At 43.6% G+C, this 23,683-nt stretch overlaps 1 protein-coding gene across 1 annotated transcript; it reads right to left on the bottom strand.

The window, feature by feature from the left end:
• Positions 1-343: 343 nt before the first annotated feature.
• LOC144259293 (aldo-keto reductase family 1 member C3-like) lies at positions 344-22,364 on the bottom strand. Its single transcript, XM_077807496.1, has 10 exons — positions 22,306-22,364; positions 20,914-21,073; positions 16,613-16,780; positions 15,089-15,205; positions 13,728-13,805; positions 10,828-10,950; positions 4,125-4,234; positions 3,721-3,886; positions 2,682-2,764; positions 344-383 (listed from the first exon to the last, which is right to left on the bottom strand). Exons 1-10 carry the CDS (start codon positions 22,362-22,364, stop codon positions 344-346), a joined length of 1,104 nt encoding a protein of 367 aa, XP_077663622.1.
• Between the last annotated feature and the right edge of the window lie 1,319 nt (positions 22,365-23,683).

The following is a 23,683-nucleotide window of genomic DNA, read 5'->3' as shown; positions in this document are numbered from 1 at the left end:
ACCTCACACAGAGCATTTTTAAGGGGCCTGGGTCTGTTGGCTCTGAGAATGAAGAAAAGAAACAATTATCAAAGAACAGAGACTAGACTCAATAAATGCATTACACAGACACCTTTATTGTTTCCCCTTTAGCAATCCAGAACCGTTCCATTCAGAGACCGAGTTGTTTTGAATTTCTGTTTAAATGTACCATATAGATCTCTTGATATCACCAGCACAAGCTGGGCTTCCAGAACAGGGCGCTTCTCTGGGACTAATCACTGGAATGGAGCAAGGAGATGAAATGTGTGTCTGATTCCTCACATGTGAAATAAAATCAGGAATATTGAAAGTATTCTTTCCATTATTCATCTTTAAATGGAAACTGAGGGTGGTCCACAAGTCTAAAAAGAAAATATTTATTAAATATCCCCACGTAATTGCATTACTAGGACATCTGAGTGCAAAACACAGGAATCTCAAAGAGCAGACATAGAATGCTATCTATCCATTTTAGGGTTTTCTTTAGGTCCGTCACTGTACTACCTCAGCACGTGAGTGCTCTAATGTATAGTCTCTATTTAGAGGACTTTACATTACAGCACAGTCTATTATAACTAATACCTGTGTTCACCTGGAATTTAATAAAGCTTGGAGAAAACATGACAGAATGGTCTCATAACTGTCTGTGACTGCCTATGGCAGAATGCTGTTACAAGAGATGATTATTCTCAGTAAACAGTGAGGCTAGAACAAATAATAGTGGGCTTTTATGAAGCAGGGAAAAATTGTCTTTAAAATACAGACAGGCCCAAACTGTAAAGTTAAGATCCCGATCTGGATTCAAAATTTGGGTGTGTTTTGGTTTAGCCCATTGCAGATGTAAAGGCCACCCAGATCAAAGAATGTTTAACCTAGACCTACACTTCTGCAAAGATCAGGGTTGTTTGGATGCAGCTGAGAACGGAACTCCTTGCACCCTGTGGCACTGTGCAGAGCTGAGGTGGGGGGAGAGGGGTGTATTCACAAATGAAAAGTTTGCAACTCTCTGATCCTTGGGCTAATTCCTAAGATGCTCTCTCCTAGCTGGGGATTGCTGGAGCACAGCAGCACTCTGGCCACACTCTCTCCCCAGAAGTGCCTTCAGCGAATCCCCTATGCCAACATCTTGGACGGTATGGCACAGGACCTTGCTCTGTGGGTTCTTCACCACCAGGGAGATCCCTATGTTAATACCACTAGAACACAACAAATGCCCCAGAGGGGCCCTGAACTGATCCTAGAGTTTCCAGAACATTGGAAACGTTTATAACCATTAGGATGATGACACAATGACATTGGCATTCAAGGGAAGTTGTTATTTTGCCTTGAAACTGGAGCAAGGGTAAACGAGATAACCTACTAGGAATGTGTTGGGATAATGGGCCAAATCCTGTCATTGTGGGGGCCTCAGGCACTGGTGCACGTCGGTCTCTCCTATTCACTGCCTGTGGCACATAATTTTCTAGTCTCCTGTGTGCAATCTTGTTGTAGTTTTGTTGGTCACAGGATATTAGAGAGACAAGGTGGGTGAGGTAATATTTTCTATTGAACCAACTTCTGTGGGTGAGAGGGATAGGCTCCAGTCTGTAGGGAGCTTGCTTCTGGTGAGCTGAACCTCCTTTCCCCCCACTATACACCTTTCAAGATCCATGGATCCTACACATGCCTATCACAACATGTGGTAAACCTCATCCAGTGCACTAAATGCCTTAACAACAAGAACTCTATGGGTGAAACCAGACAATCACTAAATTCCCAAATGAACTCACACAGGAAAATGATAATACAAAAACACCCTATCAGTCCTCATCCTCAAAGGAAACCTGCACAACATTTTCAAAATATGAACCTGGGAGCTTAACTTCATAACTTTACTAGTCACTAAAAATCATGGACTGAAAAGAGACTCTGGATTTATAGATTATTACAACAATCTATAATCTACTAATAACCCCCCCAGCTGCCTTTCCCTCCTTTCTTTCCCCCCTCTGAATGGAGGGGTGTTAAAGGGGCGTAACCTTGAATGGCCCCTTGAAATGTGTGTTAACTACTTATACCAAACAATCTGTTCCATCTTGTATTTAGTTGTGACAAGTTTCCCAGACATGAAGAAGAGCTCTCTGTGTAAGCTTGTTTCTCTATCAACAGAAGTTGGTCCAGTAAAAGATATTACCTCACCCACCTTGTGTCCTAGTCTCCTGTGGGCTGTAATGCTTCGGTCTGGTTTTGGTTGTTGGGTTCAGCAAGTGGGTGCTGCGTAGTGTTGATAGCCTGCGATATACAGGTCAAACTAAATGGGGAGAGGGATAGCTCAGTGGTTTGAGCATTGGCCTGCTAAACCCAGGGTTGTGAGTTCAATCCTTGAGGGGGCCATTCAGGGTTCTGGGGCAAAATTGGGGATTGGCCCTGCTTTGAGCAGGGGGTTGGACTAGATGACCTCCTGTGGTCCCTTCCAACTCTGATATTCTATGAATCTGGTCATCCCTTCTGGGCTTAAAGTCTATGACTCCATTCCAGTCCTAATAGCTATGATCCTAAGTACATCCTTTGTGATCACGAGGGTCAGTATAACACAAAACCTTATTTCTTTGTGGGGTGACCACTGCTGCCTTTCTCCTGCCTCTCCACAGAGTTCTAAAATACAAAGTATTGTGACTCACTGTATTAAGTTCAAGTAGCGAAGATTTTTGTTCAGCCCATCAATGGTTTTCATGTCCTCCTCAGAGAGCTGGAAGTCGAAAACCTGACACGGAAGACAGGATAAAACATTGGGTTATTCCTGCTCGGCACAGCCCTTCTAATAGTGGGATGTATGTGCATTTACAGAAGCACAAGCCCCATGTTAAGTGAAAAGGAAATGAAATAGGTATATTAATCTGGGTCTGCTCTTTCCACTGTATTTTATATATTTCAGAGGTGAAGGGTATCTAGATATGTAACTGTTGTGATTTTAGTTTCTGTGTATTTCACCTTTGAACTTTTAGCAATCTGCTGTCTGTAGCGGCAGCTGCCATTTTGAGATATAAATGGCATGTTACAGAGGAGATACACACGGTGCTCTCTCACATAGATGTTCTTTCTTGGTTTGTTTTTCCTTTAATCTAGAATAAATCTGTCAGTCTGATATTGTATGGTTTGTTCCTTGGATATGGAAAGTAGAACGAGGGATGCTATACCCTGATTTACCTGGGATGTTTAAGATTCTGGACTAAAATGGGCAGGGGAGGACAGATCAGAGTTTGGAGAGGACCCATGGTCTAGGCAAGAGGCTGAAGGCAGGAAAGGAGCACATTCCTATTGGAAGATCATTTGTCTTTCCAAAGCTCAGAGGGGCCTATATTCCCCTGATGTCAAGAGTAGCATTTTGGAAAAGGGCTCCACAAATCAATTGCTCCCTCAGAATGTTTCCTTTGGGACAGACAAGGAGGACTCCAGGGTTTTTTCTCCCCATATTATTATTTGTTCTCTAGTGGGTGCCCAGTTACACAGTTCAAATATTAAAGTGGCAAAAGCCTTCTCTAAGAATAGAGAACCTGCCTGAGAACTGCGCTACACAATGTCTGATAGTTCTCAGGCAGGATCCTGCAGTGCCATACTGTACAAGGGCACAAAAGTTCTCAATCCTCCATAGTATCCCATATAAATCTGCACATAGGGAGGTGTCCCCCTCATCCTCTTCTCTCTCCCCTCCTGTTTTACCTGGAAGTTTTCTTCAATACGCTTTCTGGTGAAGCTCTTGAAGAGGACCACGACACCATGCTGCAGCTGGTAGCGCAGGGCTACTAGAGCGGGGCTTCGGCTGTATTTTTTGGCAATTGCACCCAATACTGGGTCCTCCAGCAGAACTGGGGTGCTCTGGTCTATCCTACAAGGGAAACAGAGAAACAGGGAGCATTCTGGGGATCAGGAATGCAGTCATCTCAACCTAGTGAGGACAATGCCTGTGCAATCTGAAAATAAACTACTAGGTCTTTTCCAGCTCTCATTTTTATTGTATAACTTTATAAATGTCACATACTTTGAAGATGGAAGGAGGGGAAAGTACCCTCTAACCCATTATTGAGGTTCTAAACATGGGAGCACAGTCCAGTTTCTTTCCTTACCACATCTTGTCTCTCTGTGATCCCAGAGCACAATAGGCTTCGAGGAGGATATCCTTGGATTTGCAGAAGGCCAGCAGTTTGCTTTGGTTGAGGTAAGGGTGACATTCAACCTGCAGAATCAACCCGCAACCCAGAATTGAGATTTCAGATCATATGAGCAGCAGCAGTCAGACAAAAGAAACTTCAGACATTACGTTAACGCGACACAGTATACTAAAATATTAAATATCTTCAATTACAATACAGCCTGGCAGTGCAAGTGACCCTCGGGTGCAGGTTAGCTGATAAATCCCAAGTATCCGTTTATGTACTAAAGGACAGAAGCCAAGACATATTGTGAGAGGGTAGGCTTAATAAGGATTTATAGTCAGGACCAAGTCCTGCTTGCCTTACTTATGTGTCTAGTCCCACTGAAACCTCAGTAAATTGTTTTGATACTAGTTTTGGCCCATCGTGGCACATAGCTAGGATATGGATCAAAATCATCACCTGGACTAACACTGCCATTAAAGCAATGACCATTAGTTGGAGAGAGAGATTGAATGTGTTACTAGTGGATGTTCTAGGGGTTTGTACTGGGACCAGTTATGGACAAAATGGCACTCTCATTCTAAGCCCTTATTTTCAGTGGCTGATAACTTCCCCGAAAGTGGTCTCTTGGTCCAAATTTCTCATGCTTGGTCTCAACTCACAAATGATTTTTGGGTTGGAGGAGGGAATTCAAACAACAACAGTTCAATCATTTTTGAGTTGTCCAACTGTGTTTTTCACCAGATAAGACATTTTTTCCCTTGTATATTTTAATAATGAAATTTAAAACAGTTTAGATTTAAAACTTTAAAATTACCTCCTACCAATATAGTATCCTCCATACAGAACTTGTTCTTTGCCAAGTTTGAAAAAAAATTAGTTGAGAGGCAAAATTACTTTCAAAAGCTGACTATGGTATGCTGTGCATATCCTGTGTTATTTTGCTTATCATATATAATTCAGTTCTTTCTCTTTATCCAGCATGTACTGAATACACCTGGATATCTATGTGAAGGGTAGGCAAATGAATAAGAAAACAACATAGTCCATCTGAATCATCTCCCTCTGAGCCTACTGCCTGAAAGCCACATTTCTCAGTATAAAGAAAAGGAGTACTTGTGGCACCTTAGAGAATAACAAATTTATTTGAGCATAAGTTTTCGTGAGCTACAGCTCACTTCATTGGATGCATTCAGTGGAAAATACAGTGGGAAGATTTATATACACAGAGAACATGAAACAATGGGTGTTACCATACACGCTGTAACGAGAGTGATCAGTTAAGGTGAGCTATTACCAGCCGGGGGGGGGGGGGGACCTTTTGTAGTAATAATCAAGGTGGGCCATTTCCAGCAGTTGACAAGAACGTCTGAGGAACAGTGGGGGTGAGAGGGGATAAACATGGGGAAATAGTTTTACTTTGTGTAATGACCCATCCACTCCCAGTCTCTATTCAAGCCTAAATTAATTGTATCCAGTTTGCAAATTAACTCCAATTCAGCAGTCTCTCGTTGGAGTCTGTTTCTGAAGTTTTTCTGTTGTAATATCGCAACTTTCATGTCTGTAATTGCGTGATGATAGAGATTGAAGTGTTCTCCGACTGGTTTTTGAATGTTATAATTCTTGACGTCTGATTTGTATCCATTTATTCTTTTACGTAGAGACTGTCCAGTCTGACCAATGTTCATGGCAGAGGGGCATTGCTGGCACATGATGGCATATATCACATTGGTAGATGTGCTGGTGAACGAGCCTCTGATAGTGTGGCTGATGTGATTAGGCCCTATGATGGTGTCCCCTGAATAGATATGTGGACACAGTTGTCAACGGGCTTTGTTGCAAGGATAGGTTCCTGGGTTAGTGGTTCTGTTGTGTGGTGTGTGGTTGCTGGTGAGTATTCGCTTCAGGTTGGGGGGCTGTCTGTAAGCAAGGACTGGCCTGTCTCCCAAGATCTGTGAGAGTGATGGGTCGTCCTTCAGGATAGGTTGTAGATCCTTGATGATGCGTTGGAGAGGTTTTAGTTGGGGGCTGAAAGTGATGGCTAGTGGCGTTCTGTTATTTTCTTTGTTGGGCCTGTCCTGTAGTAGGTGACTTCTGGGTACTCTTCTGGCTCTGTCAATCTGTTTCTTCACTTCAGCGGGTGGGTATTGTAGTTGTAAGAATGCTTGATAGAGATCTTGTAGGTGTGTCTCTCTGTCTGAGGGGTTGGAGCAAATGCGGTTGTATCGTAGAGCTTGGCTGTAGACAATGGATCGTGTGGTGTGGTCTGGATGAAAGCTGGAGGCATGTAGGTAGGAACAGCGGTCAGTAGATTTCCGGTATAGGGTGATGTTTATGTGACCATCGCTTATTAGCACCGTAGTGTCCAGGAAGTGGATCTCTTGTGTGAACTGGTCCCGGCTGAGGTTGATGGTGGGATGGAAACAGTTGAAATCATGGTGGAATTCCTCCAGGGCTTCTTTGCCATGGGTCCAGATAATGAAGATGTCATCAATGTAGCGCAAGTCGAGTAGGGGCGTTAGGGGACGAGAGCTGAGGAAGTGTTGTTCTAAGTCAGCCATAAAAATGTTGGCATACTGTGGGGCCATGCAGGTACCTGTAGCAGTGCCGCTGATTTGAAGGTATACATTGCCCCAAATGTGAAATAGTTATGGGTAAGGACAAAGTCACAAAGTTCAGCCACCAGGTTTGCTGTGACATTATCGGGGATACTATTCCTGATGGCTTGTAGTCCATCTTTGTGTGGAATGTTGGTGTAGAGGGCTTCTACATCCGTAGTGGCCAGGACGGTGTTTTCAGACAGATCACCGATGGATTGTAGTTTCCTCAGGAAGTCAGTGGTGTCTCAAAGATAGCTGGGAGTGCTGGTAGCGTAGGGCCTGTGGAGGAAGTCTACATCGCCAGACAATCCTGCTGTCAGGGTGCCAATGCCTGAGATACTGGGGCATCCAGGATTTCCAGGTTTATGGATCTTGGGTAGCAGATAGAATGCCCCAGGTCGGGCTCCAGGGGTGTGTCTGTGCGGATTTGTTCTTGTGCTTTTTCAGGGAGTTTCTTGAGCAGATGGTGTAGTTTCTTTTGGTAACCTTCAGTGGGATCAGAGGGTAATGGCTTGTACAAAGTGGTGTTGGAGAGCTGCCTAGCAGCCTCTTGTTCATATTCCGACCTATTCCTGATGACGACAGTATGAGTTTGAACAACCTGATAACAAAACATCCTCAGATTCCAAGCAGAGAAAGGCTGCTGCTATGAAAGTCTATTCCCATAGCAGGGGAATGAGGATCTCTGGATGTACAGGGAGGTGGCTGTGCTTATCTTTCTCCTGCCTCTCTCAGAGACTGTTTCCTTTACAGTATTTTCTACTTCATTCTTTCTTGATATGCATAAGTTTTTCATCATTTCAGTGATGGGCACAAACAAAGCCCTTATTCCAAACAACATGGAACTTTTTTTTTTCAGAACCTGAACCTGAATCTATAGTTGCTAAGGCCCCGTCTTTAATGTCAGCTGGTCGCAACACCCACAAATTCTGAGGAGTTCAATATCAGGGTCTAACCGTTGTGGCTTGTGTCTACTTGAAGTGGAGCAATAAGGAAGTTTCCCCTTTGATTTAAAAGAGATGCTGGGCATTAGTTCCCCCCATAAATGAAACTCTTCACTGACTACAAGTTCTGAATTTCTTCTAACTCCATGGGTGCCAGGTTTGTATAATTTTTGCCCAAGGGGAGCCCAAGGGGAGCTGTCCCATTCATAGGATGGACTGGGGCAACCGCCTGGGGTCCTGCGCTTCAGGGGGAGAATGGTCCAGGGCAGACTGGGGGGTTAGTAGGGGGCCTGGCGCCAGCAGCAGCAAGCAACCCAGCCCCAGCCCGCTCCGCTCCACCCTGCTTCTTCCTACCCCGCCCCTATTCCACCCTTTCCCCCAAACCTCCATCTCTGAGCAACACTGGGAGCCGGCGGGGTGGAGCGGAGCGGGCTGGGGCTGGGTCACTTGCGGCTGCTGGTGCCAGACCCCCTGCTGACCTCCCAGGCTGCCCTGGAACTCATGTCCCCCTGAAGTGCGGGGCAGGGGTAGACACCACCATGTTGCAAGACAGACACTTGACAATATTATCCGATTTAGTGACTGACATTGGGGGGTGGGGTGGGGGGTGGTAATTATGTCATTCAATCCGTGAAATAGCACATAATTTTCCACACTGGGAAAAAAACCAGTAACCTGGCTAACAAACAACAACAACAACAACAAAAATAAATTCAACTCCTATAATTAATGAAAAATGTGTGTATACTGTATATGAGATTATTATATGAGAAATGAAAATGAACTTGCTTTGGAATTTTACAAGGCACTTTTATCATTTAAACACATTTAGTACCAAGTAATTATAACACTTCTTGCAAATCACATAAATAGGGAACCCATGGTCCCCTTCCCTCACCCCATTGCAAAGACACAGCGGTTATTGCTGGCTGCCCTAGGGCTGCAGAAAACCCTATGGGCAAAACATATTGAAAGAAGGGGATCAATTTATACAGAGGGCTGAAGGGGGACTCCCATAGTGCATTAATTTACACTTAATAAATACATCACAATTAAATACATTACAGAGATAAGAACCTGTAATGACAGACTTCACTTCATGAGCGAGGAAAGATCCAGAGGGAGTAATGGTAGGGGGAATCCTAGGGAGGCCAAAGGGGTCATAGGCACCAACTTCCTCTATTCCCAGTGGGTTCTCGACCCCACGCCAGCCCTGCCCCTGCACCCCCCTCGCCCTGTCCCCATTCCAACCATTCCCCAAAGTCCCCACCGCATTCCACCCCCTTTCCCCAAGTTCCTGCCCCTGCCCCACCTCCTCTCTGCCTCCTCCCCTGAGCACGCCGCATCCCCGCTCCTCCCCCTCCCTCCTGGAAAGTCTTAAGCGCTGCCAAACAGCTGTTAGGTGGCAGGGGTGGGGGGGAAGCACTGGGAGGGGGAGGGAGAGGGAAGGAGCAGGGACACAGAGCGCTGGGGCGTGGGGGGAGAAGGAGGTAAGGAAGGGGGAGCTTGGCTGCTGGTGGGTGCAGAGCACCAACTAATTTTTCCCTGTGGGTGCTCCAGCCCTGGAGTCGCTGCAGGGTTGACACAGTCTTCTGCAACTCCCCTGTGGGTGGAGACACTGGTCACTATCGCTACTGGAGGGAACAATAGAATGGACTGCGCAGAAGAATGAGCGATTTGAGGACAATTTCCTGAAGGGACTGTTACCCTTGCAGAGATTTTCTAGCTCTGACATTTACATTTCTGCACAGTGTGGTTTGGCGCACAGCAATAAAAATCTGCACTTCTTCCATGTATTTTTGGACTGATGGGAAAAAACAGGTACAATTCAAGTGACTTTTAAAATTGCCTATGAAACTGAGTTAACAAAATAAATGAGCTTATGAACCACCAGAAAATATACTTCTCAAGTGAAAAAACTATAACTGGACTTCTTTGCAAAGAAATTGTAAGTTTTCTTACAGGAAAAGCCACACACTGCCTGGAAAGGAAGAGTAGATTGAATTACTTGCCTCAGTGAAGTTAAATACCCAGAGAATGGCTGGGCCTGCGATGACGGCGACCGGGGCTTGCTCACCTGTGGCTCCCCCTCCTGGTGCTGTGGAGGCATAGCCAGGCACGTCTGCATCTGCAAGCAGGCCCCCTGCCTCAGCTGCAGCTCCCATTGGCTGCAGTTGCCAACAGGCTGGGAGCCTCCCGGCCAATGGGCTGGGGTGGGGAGGGGAGGCAAAGGGGGAGATGGTAGGGAGCTCAGGAGCAGGGGAGGCAGTGGGCAGGGGAGCTGTCTGTGGAGGCACAAAAGGTGGGCTCTCTGGAGAGGGGTGACCGGGGCACAGGGGCCAGTGGGGGTTTTTCGGGGGGGCAGAGGGTTGTGTGGGTGTCTGTGGAGTGGAGGGGAGTGATAACGCCAGCTGCGGCCCGGATCTGCTCTGGGGGGTGGGGGATGTTGCTATAGCCCCCCCACCCAGGAAGCCCCCTCTGTACTCTGTATTTTATGCCAGCCCCAGGGTGCCCATCACTGCTCCTTTCCCCCGCCCCCGGTTCCATCTGTCTGTCCCCACAACCGTGTCTGTGTGTCTCTGACAATGAAGTGAGCTGTAGCTCACGAAAGCTTATGCTCTAATAAATTGGTTAATCTCTAAGGTGCCACAAGTCCTCCTGTTCTTTGTACAGATACAGACTAACACGGCTGCTACTCTGAAATCTGTCTGACAGTGACAGATTCCTGCTGCTCTCTTTCTGCCCCCGCTGCCTGTGGCTCCCTCCCTGTCCCTGCTGTGGAGGCGCAGCCAGGCAGCTCTGGGAGCCCGGTCAGTGCTGCAGGGAGAGGGAGGACGGAAGCAGCAAGTGGAGCTACCCTGCCTCTACCGAGACTCTGCAGCATGCAGGGATGCAGGGGATGGGGGGAGCTTCTTGTGGGGAGGCGGGGGAGCTGCCCCCCGAGGTGAGAGCGCCCCACATTGCCAAGCCATGGAGCCCCCCAAAGCGCGGGGCCTGAGGCGCAAACATTGGTGGAGCCGGCCCACCTTCATGAATATTGTTGGAGCATGGACACCCCGGGCCCATATAACTTGCCGCCTGTGTCTAACTCAGTACTTTTATGTCTCCACCCAAAGGTCAGCATTTTACCTGGTTGAGAACAGGTTTGTACTTGAGCCCTGGTTTGTTCAGGATCATTTCTAGCTGTCTGCGGTTGAAGTTGGACACTCCAATGGACTTCACCAAGCCTGCATCTTTACATGCCTCCATGGCCTGGGGAAAACAACAACGGCCAGTTCTATTATCACTACTGGTAGTATAATTTCTGAGAGACTGGAAAAATTAACCTCAACTGGGCCCACTCAATATAAAATTATTCCACCAAAATATTACTACATTACACAGTAGGGGAAGTTTGATTTGTTCTAGAAAGAAACTCTGATTTAGAGACAGACAGTTATTTTCCAACCGTTCACTTAGGCATCAGATCTCTGTCCAATCCACTGTGAAATAAAATCATCTTTTCCCCCAGTAGAAAGTAGACTATCTGGCCACCACCTCTCCCCTTAGCTTCCTCTCTAGTTTGTCCTTCATACACAAAGAACTCAAAGACATAACGATACCCAATCACTACTAGTGAACAATACAGAAATAAGGGTACCACATAAATATGGGACTACGAACACCAGTTTAAGAGCTTTATAGCACAAAAAAATGGAGAATGAAAATTAAGGGGGAAACACAAGAAATACTGAAGGAGATGGACAAGTGCAGTGGTCACCATTAGAATGTCTGTATTTACTGATAGTACCCATACTGTGGTGTCTGAGATACACCAAGAAATGACTGGAGTCTCAGATCACAAGCAGTGCTATGAAAACAGATAGTGTAAATTCAGTTTACTTTTTACATTTAATAGAAAATGTTTGCTAGAGTCCACTGAAGGGAAGGCACATATCACAGGGGAAGTTTTAGCTTTCTCTTTTTAAATGAGGGAGTTAAGTTAGTACTTATGAAAATGAGGAACTAATAGCACCAATTAGAACCAGAGATAATGTGAGCATACGCTATGCTAACCTCCCCCAAAGCTCTGCCAATGCACCTCGATTCTGACCTGATATCCCTTTGTATTTCATTTCTGGCCTCTCTTGATATAGACGCATCAATGATATTTAACTGAGTGGTGGACTTTGTAATGTGGGTAAGCGTGGCAGACTTTGAACCTAGCTCTTCAGTGTTGACTGGCTGGCCCACTAATAAGCTGCAATGCTGAGCTACTCAAAGAGCATTAGCTAAAGAATTAGGGATCTCATGGAGTCCTCATCTTGGCTGACTCTAGGGCAGAATATTTCATTCCTCCTCTGTGGAAAACATCACCTGGAAAGCCCAGACTACAATTCTGTCCCTGACAATGCCTTTGACAATATCCCTGCCCTCAGAACAGGTGCGGCTCTGATCTGTAAAGAGATTCTGTAAAAATGACATGTGAGGTTTCATGTTTGTTGTGTCTCAGTGATTTCCCCCTCAAATCTGCTCAGTTTACAATTGAAAATATATTTCACTTAACTAGCAGCCCTGAACACTCATTGAAGGTCTGGTCTATGCACAGTTATTGTGCTGCTTTAACTACTGTATATCAGTCTGATGCTGATGTAGTAGACCTCTTCTAGTATGATGGGGAAGCTCCCACAGCAGTCAGAAAGGGTTAAAGAGCTTCTCTGCACACAATCCACCGCAACTATGAGGCTTGTCAAGCCTGGCGAACGGCAAGTGCTTAAAAGGGAGGATAATGGCTCAGTCTGAGTAGGACTCTGGCGTGATCCCAGCTAGAGCTCCCCAGAGGGCAGGGGTTGTCTCCTGGGGAAATTGCTTGAGCACATTGGCCTCCTGGGGCCTCTGAGGAAGTAGAGGACTGACTTTTCTATACTTCTCTTTTTGGAGCCCTGGGACTTTGCCTTGGTTGCTTGGGCACATAGGGGACAAGTAGTCCAGATCTCCTGCCAAGGGACTGTAAACCTTCACTCTGTGTGAGACTGCAGGGACAAGGCCTTTTTTGAGGGCTGCAGAATTACTGTGCCCTTTCCTTCATTTGGACTATTTCATACCCCTAGAAGGGGACAGGCTGTCTATCAGGTGTACACAGGGGCCATACTCCGCACTTGGAACTAGAACTATAGTAATGTAATTGTCCAGAAAAGGATGTCTGAGACAAGAGAGATGCCCCTTCTTGCCCCGGGGTGTGTGTGTGTGCCAGAAAGGTATAATTTATCCCAGTGGGTACAGTCATGCTGCTATAAAGGAGCCTATAGTGGTATAGTTTATTCCCATAAATTTAGGGAAAGAAAATACCCCAGTGCAAGGTACCACTGTACTGGTAAAACCCTCTAGGGGTTGCACCAATTAAACTGTTTTGTTAAAAAAAAAAAATCACACCTCTAAACGAAATAGTTAAAGTCGGATGAAAACTGTATGCAGACCTGACTGAAGCCTGACAGTTGAGCTGGACTCTTTCCAACTTGGGCATCAATACTAATAAGAACGGTTCAATTGCACCTCTGCAGCCCCAACATCTTCAGATTATACCCTCAGTGACACTTGAGCAACATCATCTTCTTAACGCGGGTGTCACTGATTTTTGATTTTAGTGAGAAAACCTGTTGATGATTCACAAGAAGGAGCATCGCTGGTTGGTGCTGCTGGGCTAACTGGAGCAAAAAGCAGCCAAGCTTATTTTTGTCACTAAAGCAATGATGCTCAATACACACAAGGGGCAGCCCTGTTAAGTGTGATGGTGCTGTTTGTATATAGTTTGTATGCAGTCACTTGCTGATGTGAATCTGCATTTTATCAATAGGCAGTTCAACAACATATGGTACTAACAATCCCAGCCTCCCACATACATAACAATTACATTCTCCCTAGACCTCTAAAAAGGTCATATGACAAAAAAGCAGATAGAACTCTGAACACTCTCTGGGTAACAGTCAGAGTGGCTGCCTAAGGAAACTGGATGGGCTCTTAATTAACACTGTGATATTCATGTCACTCACCTCCCAAGTTTGACGCAGATCTACAATATCGACAATGAGTTTTCCGTTTTCATCCATTGGTGATAAATCTGGCCCAGGCTTAAAAACAAAAGGAAAATCCTCCTTGGTCATGATGTTTTTTACACAAGTGGATTTTAATTATTTTGTGGCCAAGGAAGGAGTTGTAACCAGGAGGAGTGGGGGGGGGGGGGGAGGCAAAGTGTCGAACTCTAAAGCTGGTAAAAATAATAGAATGGTTTTATCTAAACCATTTGGATTCCCACAAGCTAAACACATTTAGATGAGAGACTGAGAGCTGGATCATTGCCCAGTCACCAAGAATTTCCTGACCAGTAACACCTAAGAGTTATCTTATCTTATTAATTCCTTTTCTTTTAAGTCCCTAATGGAAGACTCCAGCAGCACCAGAACAAAACCGGTATCATCTGAATTAAAACTACTTTGAACTGAACTGAATTTTCTACTTCTTTGGAGGAAGAGCAGACAATGTAAATTATCAAACTGAGCTACAGAATTGATCTACACACCACTTTTGAGTAAAAGGCCTATACATAACTGAAATATAGAGCATACCTTGTATTCCGTGAGCAAATTTCACCCTAGATGCCTAGAAATAATTTTGAGTAAGTAAGACAATAAATGTTAATACTGGAAAATTAATTAGCTCGGTGAAACACTATTTTCATAAGAAATCATGTTTATACACCGTGAAAACAAAGCATGCATGTGGAAAGCAATTAGGGCCTAGAGATAGTACAGATAGTACATAGTACAGATAAATCATGATATGGTATCACGTGAAATGACATCTTCATTGACAAAGAGAAAGAAGCTTGACTTAATGACCTGAAGAGGTTATAGCTGATTAAAAAACCCCACAAGAAATCACAGTAACCTCAGATTAGTTTTACAGATTACTGGTGAGTTTCCGGAGTAATTAGTTAGCTTTTGATCATTAAGTGTATATTAGAATTTAGAGAGTTTCCCAGACAGTTTGTAAATTTGCCAATGCACTAAGATATATATATTCAGTGGCCTAGTGTGAACCCAGGTAGCATATGATGTTTTAATAGCAAGAATGAAAAGTATAAAATTGTTAACCTACATGATTACTATATATCAACTGCGAATGAGACACAATATAAGTTCCCCCCCAAAACATTTTTTGCATTATAGAGTGTGCCTCATGCATTAGTTTTTCTTTTGTCTTTTGCCTTCCCCTCGAGCACCCATCATAGGCCACTTTTGTAGGCTGGACATACGACTAGATGGACTATGGGTCTTTTTAAAAAAACAGCTCTGCTCTGGATATGCTACCAAACATTTGTTTTCCTGTGTATATTTTTTAAAGAATTGTTTACCTTTAGGGACATAGGGGTATGGATAATGAAGAGATCAAGATAGTCAAACTTAAGTTTCTTCAGTGATTGTTCCAGGCAGCTTCGGACAAGTTCAGGACGGTGAAAGGTACTCCCAAGCTGTAATGATTCAAAAACAACTGTTTTTTCTGAAGAAGTTTTCTCATCTCTTCTTTCTGTAAAAAACACTTTTCTAAATTGTTTTATTCATGACATGACATTGGCTTTGCCTTTTTAGCAGAAGGGTTGTGTTGTGAGGTGGTTGCGTGCAAAGATGCACATGAAGGTGAGAAGTGAATGTTTCCTGAAGAAGCAGGGCGAGGGGCTGAAATGCAGCCAGGATGTCAGAAGTGCATTTGATCAGTACAGGAACCCTATGTGAAACCACTCTCAAGGTTAAAATCTTTTTGGCTAAATTTGTTCTCCTTGGCTATTAGGAGTCACTCTGTTGTCTGACTTAATTAGCTGACCCTTGGAAGAATGGAATGGAAGATGTCCCTTGGTACGTGACTGAGTCCTGTACACAATTCTGGTCTGTCTCTGGGAACCAGGAGATGGGAGTTCATACAAATGCCATTTCTAACAAGACGTCAGTTCTAATGTGGAAAGAATCCCACCCCAAGAAGCCCTTTCTCCTTTTTTGCTGTGGATTCTTCACGTACTGTGTGGTTTTGCTCTGAAAAGTGACTCTGTAAAAATGAGAGTGTGGTGTTAAATATTGACTCTCAGTCAATACAAATGTGCCCCATTTACAAGTAAAAGGATGCTTTTCCAACTGACAGTTCCACAAACTCAATCTGGATCAAGCTGGGTTCTTCGCTTCTTGTCCATCATCTCCAGCAATAAAAACACTAGAGAACTAATTATGCTCTCTGTGACATCTTTGCAACCCCAATGTCTAAAAATCTTGCTCAGTGATAATCTCTTCCTTTTAATTGTCTTGTGGAAGTGTAACTGATTGGCAATTAGTAAACAATTTTGTTGATGAGACCCGAGGAGGAATAAAATCCACCTTACTCTCCCTTAGTCATGTTGTCTCTGTAGAGCTGAAAGGAGTGACAGCTTAATTTTTCTTCCACTGAAGACACAGATAGAACTGTGAATGCACACAGGGAGCAGGTTGGTTGAATAAGAAGGTGCCATTTTTACACAATCACTTTTCAAAATAAATCTACACTTTAAAAGAAACAGAAATGGTCTATCAAGCAGAGTCACCATTGTGCACAGGAAGCTTAAAAAGGCTCATTGTGGCTAAATAAAATAAAATGTTCTGTCTGGTGATCTGTACTTTGAGGGGCATGAAGAGGCCGTTTTAGCTTCACATTCACACATGTAGAGATGAGCCGGTAACTTTTTATAGAAAGCAATTTCCCAAGTCTGTGAATAATACACCACCACCCTCCCCCGCCGGGGAATCCTTTCAATACTGGCCTTGAGTAGGTTACACCATTCTTCATAAATTAGAAAAAAAATTAGCACCGGAAGCAGTAGAATAAAAATATCTGTGTTAAAACAAAACCCACCTACCTTTCCTGTGTAAAATATGTCCTCTCTTTTGACTGTCCCATCTGCAATCTTCTCATGAATGGCTCGCCCAACCTCCTCCTCAGTCCCATATACAAAGGCTCCATCAATATGGCGGAAGCCAACTTCAATAGCCACCTTTGTAGCCTCCTCACATTTACTTTTTTGAACCTACCGGTTAAGAAGGTATGGTGTCAATATCTCTGGATTAGGGATATTTTATGCCAGTGATTTAGAGCTTTGATGCCCACCAGAAACACTTCAAAGTAGAGTGGCACATTTAGAAGTTTGAATTTACCTTAAAGGAAATTCAAGGACTCTGGGCCAGGTCCTCTGTTGCCCTGCAGCTTGTGTTATCATTTACACCACAACAAAGTAAAGGGAATGTAGGTGTAAAAAGCTACTATTCAGATATAGCAGGTTTTTTTGCTCTCACTGTGCACAGAAGTAAATGACTCCTTAAAATGCAGGGCAACAGAGAATCAGGCCCATAATTTCAGCTTTCCTTTTTACAAGATTCAAAGGACAATTAGTACAGGACCTCGAGACCAGGAGCTGTAAGAATCTAATATCAACATTCACTATGGATTAGAACCCCCAGTCTGGCTGAGCTATCGCCTATTTAAAAAAAATCTCATGATTTGTAAATCAAACTCATGATTTTGCCAAAACTGATTATGGTTTTGAACTCTTGGTTTGACAGGACCACATTCCTTTCATGAGTAGTTGTAACAAAGGCAGCTATTAGAACTGCTTGGTGAGAACTATGATTTTATGAACCCCTGCTGGTTCTTGATAATGACTCAGCTTTCTTACAGCTATGTCCATATTGACTCTGTTGAGATTAATGATTAAAAAAAATCTGACGACAGCCATGCTTCCTAGTGGAGAAATCAGGTGTGATAAAGAAAAAATATGATAAGCAAGACTTAAGTGAGGGGCTAATGAACTTCTTGGGGAGTACTAGAGAAGGCAAAGAAAGTCAGTTCCCAAATTTGGTAGAGGCAGAAGGTTTCTGATTTCCCATTTGCCTTTTTTAAATTTTATTTTTCAAGCTTCAGCTAGGGATTTGTTGAACAATTTCTCTCCCATTATCAAAGAGAATCTAGCCTGTGGGCCGAAATCTGCTCTCATTGAAGTCAATGAAGTTACAATGGTGTAAAACCTAGTATGAAAGGAGAATCAGGCCTTATAAATACAAGTGGGCCACATTCTCATTACATTAAGGCCCTTTTGTGATGGGTTCGGTCACAGAGATCCCCTTGGGACTGTCACCTGATGTGCTGAAATTACCTCTGAGCCCATTTTCCCTGCCAGCCTGGGACTCCAGAACCCTGCCTTGTTGAGCCAGACATGCTACCCTGCTGCAACACAGACCCCGGGTCTGGACCACGCCCCCAAAGCTACAGACTTTAATTAAAAACAGCTCAGCAGGTTACCTGTCTCCACCACCCAGACACCCAGCTCTCAGTGGGATCCAAACCCCAAATAAATCCATTTTACACTGTATAAAGCTTATGCAGCTTAAATGTGTAAATTGTTCGTCTATAACACCAATAGAGAGATATGCACAGCTGTTTGCGCCCCCAGCTATTAATCACATACTCCAGGTTTATTAATAAACAAAAGTCATTTTATTAAGTATAAAGAGTAGGATTTAAGTGGTTTCAACTAATAACAGACAGAACAAAGTAAGTCACCAAGCAAAACAAAGCAAAAACACACAAGTCTAAGACTAATCCATTAAGAAACTGATTAGAGGTAATATCTCACCCTCAGAGATGTTCCAATAAGCTTCTTTTACAGACTAGACTGCTTCCTAGTCTGGGCCCAATCCTTTCCCCTGGTAGAGTCCTTGTTAGTTTCAGAAGACATCTCAGGTGGTAAGCAGGGGTTCTCTAATGACTGGTCCCCCTTTGTCCTGCTCCACCCCCTTTTATAGCTTTGGCACAAGGTGGGAATCTTTTGTCTCTCTGGGTCCCCACCCCTCCTTCTAAATGGAAAAGTACCACATTTAAGATGGACTTCATCATCAGGTAACATGGTCACATGCCACTGTAAGACCCCTTGTCTCCATTCCCCATGGGCTGGCCCACTCATATCACAGGAAGGTTTTCAAGTAACTAAGGCCACTTACAACTGATAGTTTCTGATCAATGGGAGCCATCAAGATTCTAAACCACTATTAATGCCCCACACTTTGCATAATTACAATAGGACCTTAGAGTTATACTTCATATTTCTAGCTTCAGTTACAAGAATGATACATGCATACAAACAGGAGGAATATATTCAGTATGTTATAAACTTTGTTATGATACCTTACAAGAGCTTTTTTGCATAAAGCATATTCCAGTTACATCATATTCACACTCATAAGAATATTTCCATAAAACACATGGAGTGCAATGTCACGCCCTTTACGTCACTCTGGCGGTCAGAGATGATGCGTAACTCTTGATGGTGGGTGGGCACAACATTTAAAGTTTTTTGGGGGGGGATGGGTTGCATCTGACTGACCCATGTGTCGCCTCTGGGCTGAGGAGCAGCAGCAGAGCCAGGAGCACCAGGGCAGCAGTGAGCGAACATCCTGAGGAGTACCTCATGGCAGCCGGGCTCCGTGCTGCATCGTCCGGCTCCTTTGGGAGAGAGGCGAGAGCGCATCAGGGATGCAGCTCGGAACTGTGCTGCCCTCCCTGCCTGGGGAGCCCCTGGCTGTACATAGGTGGCCTGGCTCAGGGAGACGGGCAGGGAGGGCTGCCGGCTTCCACAGTGCAGAGTCTCAAGGGCTCGAGCTGGTCAGGCGGCTCCCACCAGCTTCCAATCCACCAGCTCCTGGCAGGATGCGGTTTTCAAATCCCATGCATCACCTCTGCTGGCAGTGTGATGGGCCTTAAATTACACCCACTTTAGAGTGGAGGTCCTAAAGTGCCTTAGTATAACTTAGAAACAGGCCTGAGTGAACAGCTGCAGTTGACGCAGATTGTAGTGTGTAGGAAAGTCATATTTTAGGAGGTGGTCTTTTCTGGGAGGAGGAGGAGGAGAAGAAAGATTGTATCAGTTCTGCTGATTAGTAGGACTCACTGGAAAGAGCTGAGTCACTGAGCTCTACAGAAAATGTCTATGCTTCACCTTTATTCCTAGGACAATATACATGTCATGGTGCCACAAGGCTTATACGTACCAGGTAGAAGGAAAAAGAGCCACACGCAGCTGTCCTCTTCAGAGGGACCCTTACATTTTTTTTTTTTTAAACACAGTATTTAGTCAGGCTTAATTCTCCCTGAGTCATAGATAGGAATAAGGAGTGAAAAATGCGTAAAGACTATAGAATTTAATAACTTTTTAGCACTTTCCATCCGAGAGGCCCAATGCAATTTTACAAACTCTTAGGATAAAATCTTCAAAAGCAGTGCCATTTCCAAGTGCCTTTCAATGAGATGTAGGCTTCTAAGTCACTTAGGTGCTTTTGAAAATTTTATCCTTATGAACTAAACCCAGAAAGGTTCATTCAAGTATTTATCATCATTTTAGAGAATGGGGAAACTAAAACACAAAGAGTCAAGTAAGATGCCCAAAGGTTACATAAGTGACTCAGAGGCAAAATCAGATCTTCTGACTCCAAGTCCCCTGCTCTGACCACTAGACCAGTCCCCTCCACACTGGGATCAGCAAGTAGCAGGACTGCTGAAAAGGGAGAAAAAGGAAATGTACTCATTTTCCTTCCCTCAGTGTAATTCAGTGAGCAGTACTACAAGAGCTAAAAATAACTAACTTCTCTTTAAATGAAATTGGTTTCCATTTAGCTCAAGTTGGGACCAAAATGCATTGGCAGAGTCATATGGGCTGAAAACTGGAAAAGGGAGTGCTGTAGGTCAGGGCAAAGGTGCGCAGGTAGTTACATAGTGACTCTGGACTAGCATAACTGGGTGCTGGAGGTCAGGACATTGGTGGATTGATAGATGCATGTCGGGGTTCAAGGTGTGAGTGGTTGGGGTTGCTATTGATCAGGTGTTTTGGCAAAGCTAGGTCAAGGAGTCATGAATCAGCATGAGATTCACTCAAACAACAAAAAACAAAAATAATTTCTTACAGAATGATATTCTTACGCTTATATACAGGCATCATCTTTCATTCAAACCTCCAAAGCACTTTTCAGACATTGTCAATAGTTTTATAAATTAGATATACAGGGATCTCATCTTGCAGCCCTTTCTGGAGTGCTACAGGTAATGGTTATAGCCATGCCCAGCAATGTTAATCAACAGGTTCAGGACAAAGAAATCCATGAAAGATTTACTTACTGCATCAGGGGAATAGGTACCAAATCCCACTGCAGGAATTTTGTTCCCATCATTCATCCTAATACAGTGGTCCTTGTCAAATTCCATCTCTTTACAGTATTTCCTCGATTCTATTCTGAATGCTGAAATTTTGCAGCACTGCTGTATGAGCCAGCAAGAGCTTCAGAAAGAAAACAGTAGGAATTTCTATTTTAGTTGTATTTTTCTATGATATGAACCAAAAAGAGTAGCCAAGTTTGGTGCAGCAGGCATAAAGGGAAAAAAAGTATAAATGCAAAATGACAAAGCTCTCAGAAAACTCACTATCAACAGGTTCAAAGATCGGTCTCTTTCCTCAAACTCTATTGACTTAATATTGCTTCCATGTGACACAGAAGAAAAGCGTACAAAAGATCTCCCTTCAAATTCACAGTCACTCTACAATGGAGGCAAAGCATTCCAGCAAAATATAATTAGGAAAACTGTTATAACCTTTAACAAAGCATTTTAGAACACTTATCACATGTTACTAAATTTTTACACTCAGAAGAAGCAAATAAAAATTAAATTATCTGTGAAAATAGTACAAGAAAATTGCCTACTGTTTAATTGCTCCCATAAATTACAAACTTGAGTGGCCTTGATCTATTGGCTCAGGGAAATAAAGATAAGAAACTTTTATAAAAACCAGTAACAAGACTCAATAACTGCATTACAAAGAGACCTTCATTCCTTCCCAATAATCTAGAACCATGATAAAAGAAGTTGTTCTGAATTTCTATTTAAAATGTACAGTATAGCTCTCTTGACTTCACCAGTGTGCTCTGGGCTCCCAGAGCAGTGTGTTCTTCTTGGAATAACCCCAGTAATGCAAAAAGGAGAAGAAATGTGGGTCTGATTCTTTATTATGTGGAAGAAAAAAAATCAGCAATAGTGAAAGGATCCTTTTTAATATACATCTTTAAATGAATATTGGGGTGGACCACAAATCTAAAGAAAATAGTTTTAATAAAATATCCAAGTGCAACTGTATGGCTAGAACAATGGAATACACGCTGCAGGTCTCTCAAAGATCAGACATGCAATGCTTTCTACTAAATTTTTTTAAATACAGCCCATGACCATAGCATTCAGTGGCACAGCCAGGCCACTCAGGATAAGTCGGCAAAACCTGCAGGGCTCTCAGAGCCTGGGTCTACAGACAAGGGCTGGGCGCTATAAACAGCAAGATAGACATTGTGGCTTGGGCTGGAGCTCAGGCCTCAGGGGCTGAGCCTGAATGTCTACACTACTGTTTTTAGCATTGTAGCACAAACCTGAGTCTCTGGACCCAGACTCAGATTCACTGCTGTGGGTTTTAAAAGTCAGTGTAGACGTACCCTTACTCTTGGAGTGGCAATGAACCCCAGCTACCTGGCAGGGTCTGCTGCAAAAGCACCTGTGAGCTGCTCCACTCCTGAGATACTCCCCATCTACAGGCATCCATTGGTACAGCCTGGCTGCTTACTCTTCTCCTCTATAAGTGGGAATGAAGACAAACTCCAGGTAGCTGGCAGGAGCAGCTGCAGAAGCATACTTGGTAACATTTCCCCTCCCCATCCTCCTTTTGCCACTCCCCCAGGGCTTTCATTTAATCATTGTTGTTGCGTTCCTCAGGATTTTCTCCAATTTGTCCACATCCTTCCTGAAGTGTGATGTCCAGAAATTGACACAATACTCCAGCTGAGGTCTTATCAGTACTGACCAGAGCAGAAGAATTACTTCTTGTGTCTTGCTTACAACATTCCTGCTGATAAATCCCAGAATGAGGTTTGCTTTTTTTTCCCCCCAACAATATTATATTGTTGACCCATATTTCGTTTGTCATCCACTATAATCCCCAGATCCTTTTCTGCAGTACTCCTTCCTAGGCAGTCATTTTCCATTTTGTACTTGTGCAATTGATTATTCCTTCCTAAGGGTAGTACTTTCCATCTGTCCTCATTGAATTTCATCCTATTTAATTCAGACCATTTCTCCAGTTTGTCAAGATTATTTTGAATTTTATTCCTGTCTTCCAAAGTGCTTGCAACCCCTCCCAGCTTGGTATCGTCCACAAATTTTACACATGTACCCTTTATGCCACCATCTAATTCATTTACAAAGATATTGATTAGAACCAGACCCAGGACAGATTCTTCCAGGACCCCACTCTAAATGCCCTTCCAGCTCAATTGTGAGCCACTGATAGGGGAAGTAGTAGCAGTTATCTGCAAGGCTTATTACTCTGTCAAAGAAGGCTACAGCTTGGTTTGACATGGTTTGTTCTTGACAAATGTATACTGACTGTTACTTATTATCTTCTAGGTGCTTACAGATTATTTGCTCCATTATCTTTCCCAGGACCGAAGTTAAGATGAGTGATAATTCCCTGGATTGTCTTTATTTGCCTTTTTATAGATAGGTACTATATTTGCCCTTTTCCTTTCCTCAGGTACCTCTTTTGTCCTCCATGAGTTCTCAAATATAATCGCTAACGGCTCAGAGATCTCTTCAGCCAGTTCCTTAAGCATTCTAGGATGTACTTCATCAAGCCCTGAGACATGAAGACATCTAACTTGTCAAAGTAATTGTTAAGACATTCTTTTCCTACTTTAGTCTCAGAGCCTATCCCATTTACACTGTTGTTCTCTATGTTAGCCAGCTGATCATTGCTAACTTTTTGGTGAAAACTGAAACAAAAAAGGCATTTAACACTTTGGCCATTGCTGCATTTTCTGTTGTTGTCTTTCCCTCCTCATTTAAAAGTGAG

Source organism: Eretmochelys imbricata, chromosome 1 (genome assembly GCF_965152235.1).
Source record: "Eretmochelys imbricata isolate rEreImb1 chromosome 1, rEreImb1.hap1, whole genome shotgun sequence".
Taxonomy (NCBI): Eukaryota; Metazoa; Chordata; order Testudines; family Cheloniidae; genus Eretmochelys; species Eretmochelys imbricata.
The sequence above is the reverse complement of the archived record's forward strand: the minus strand, read 5'-3'. Positions and strand labels throughout refer to the sequence as shown.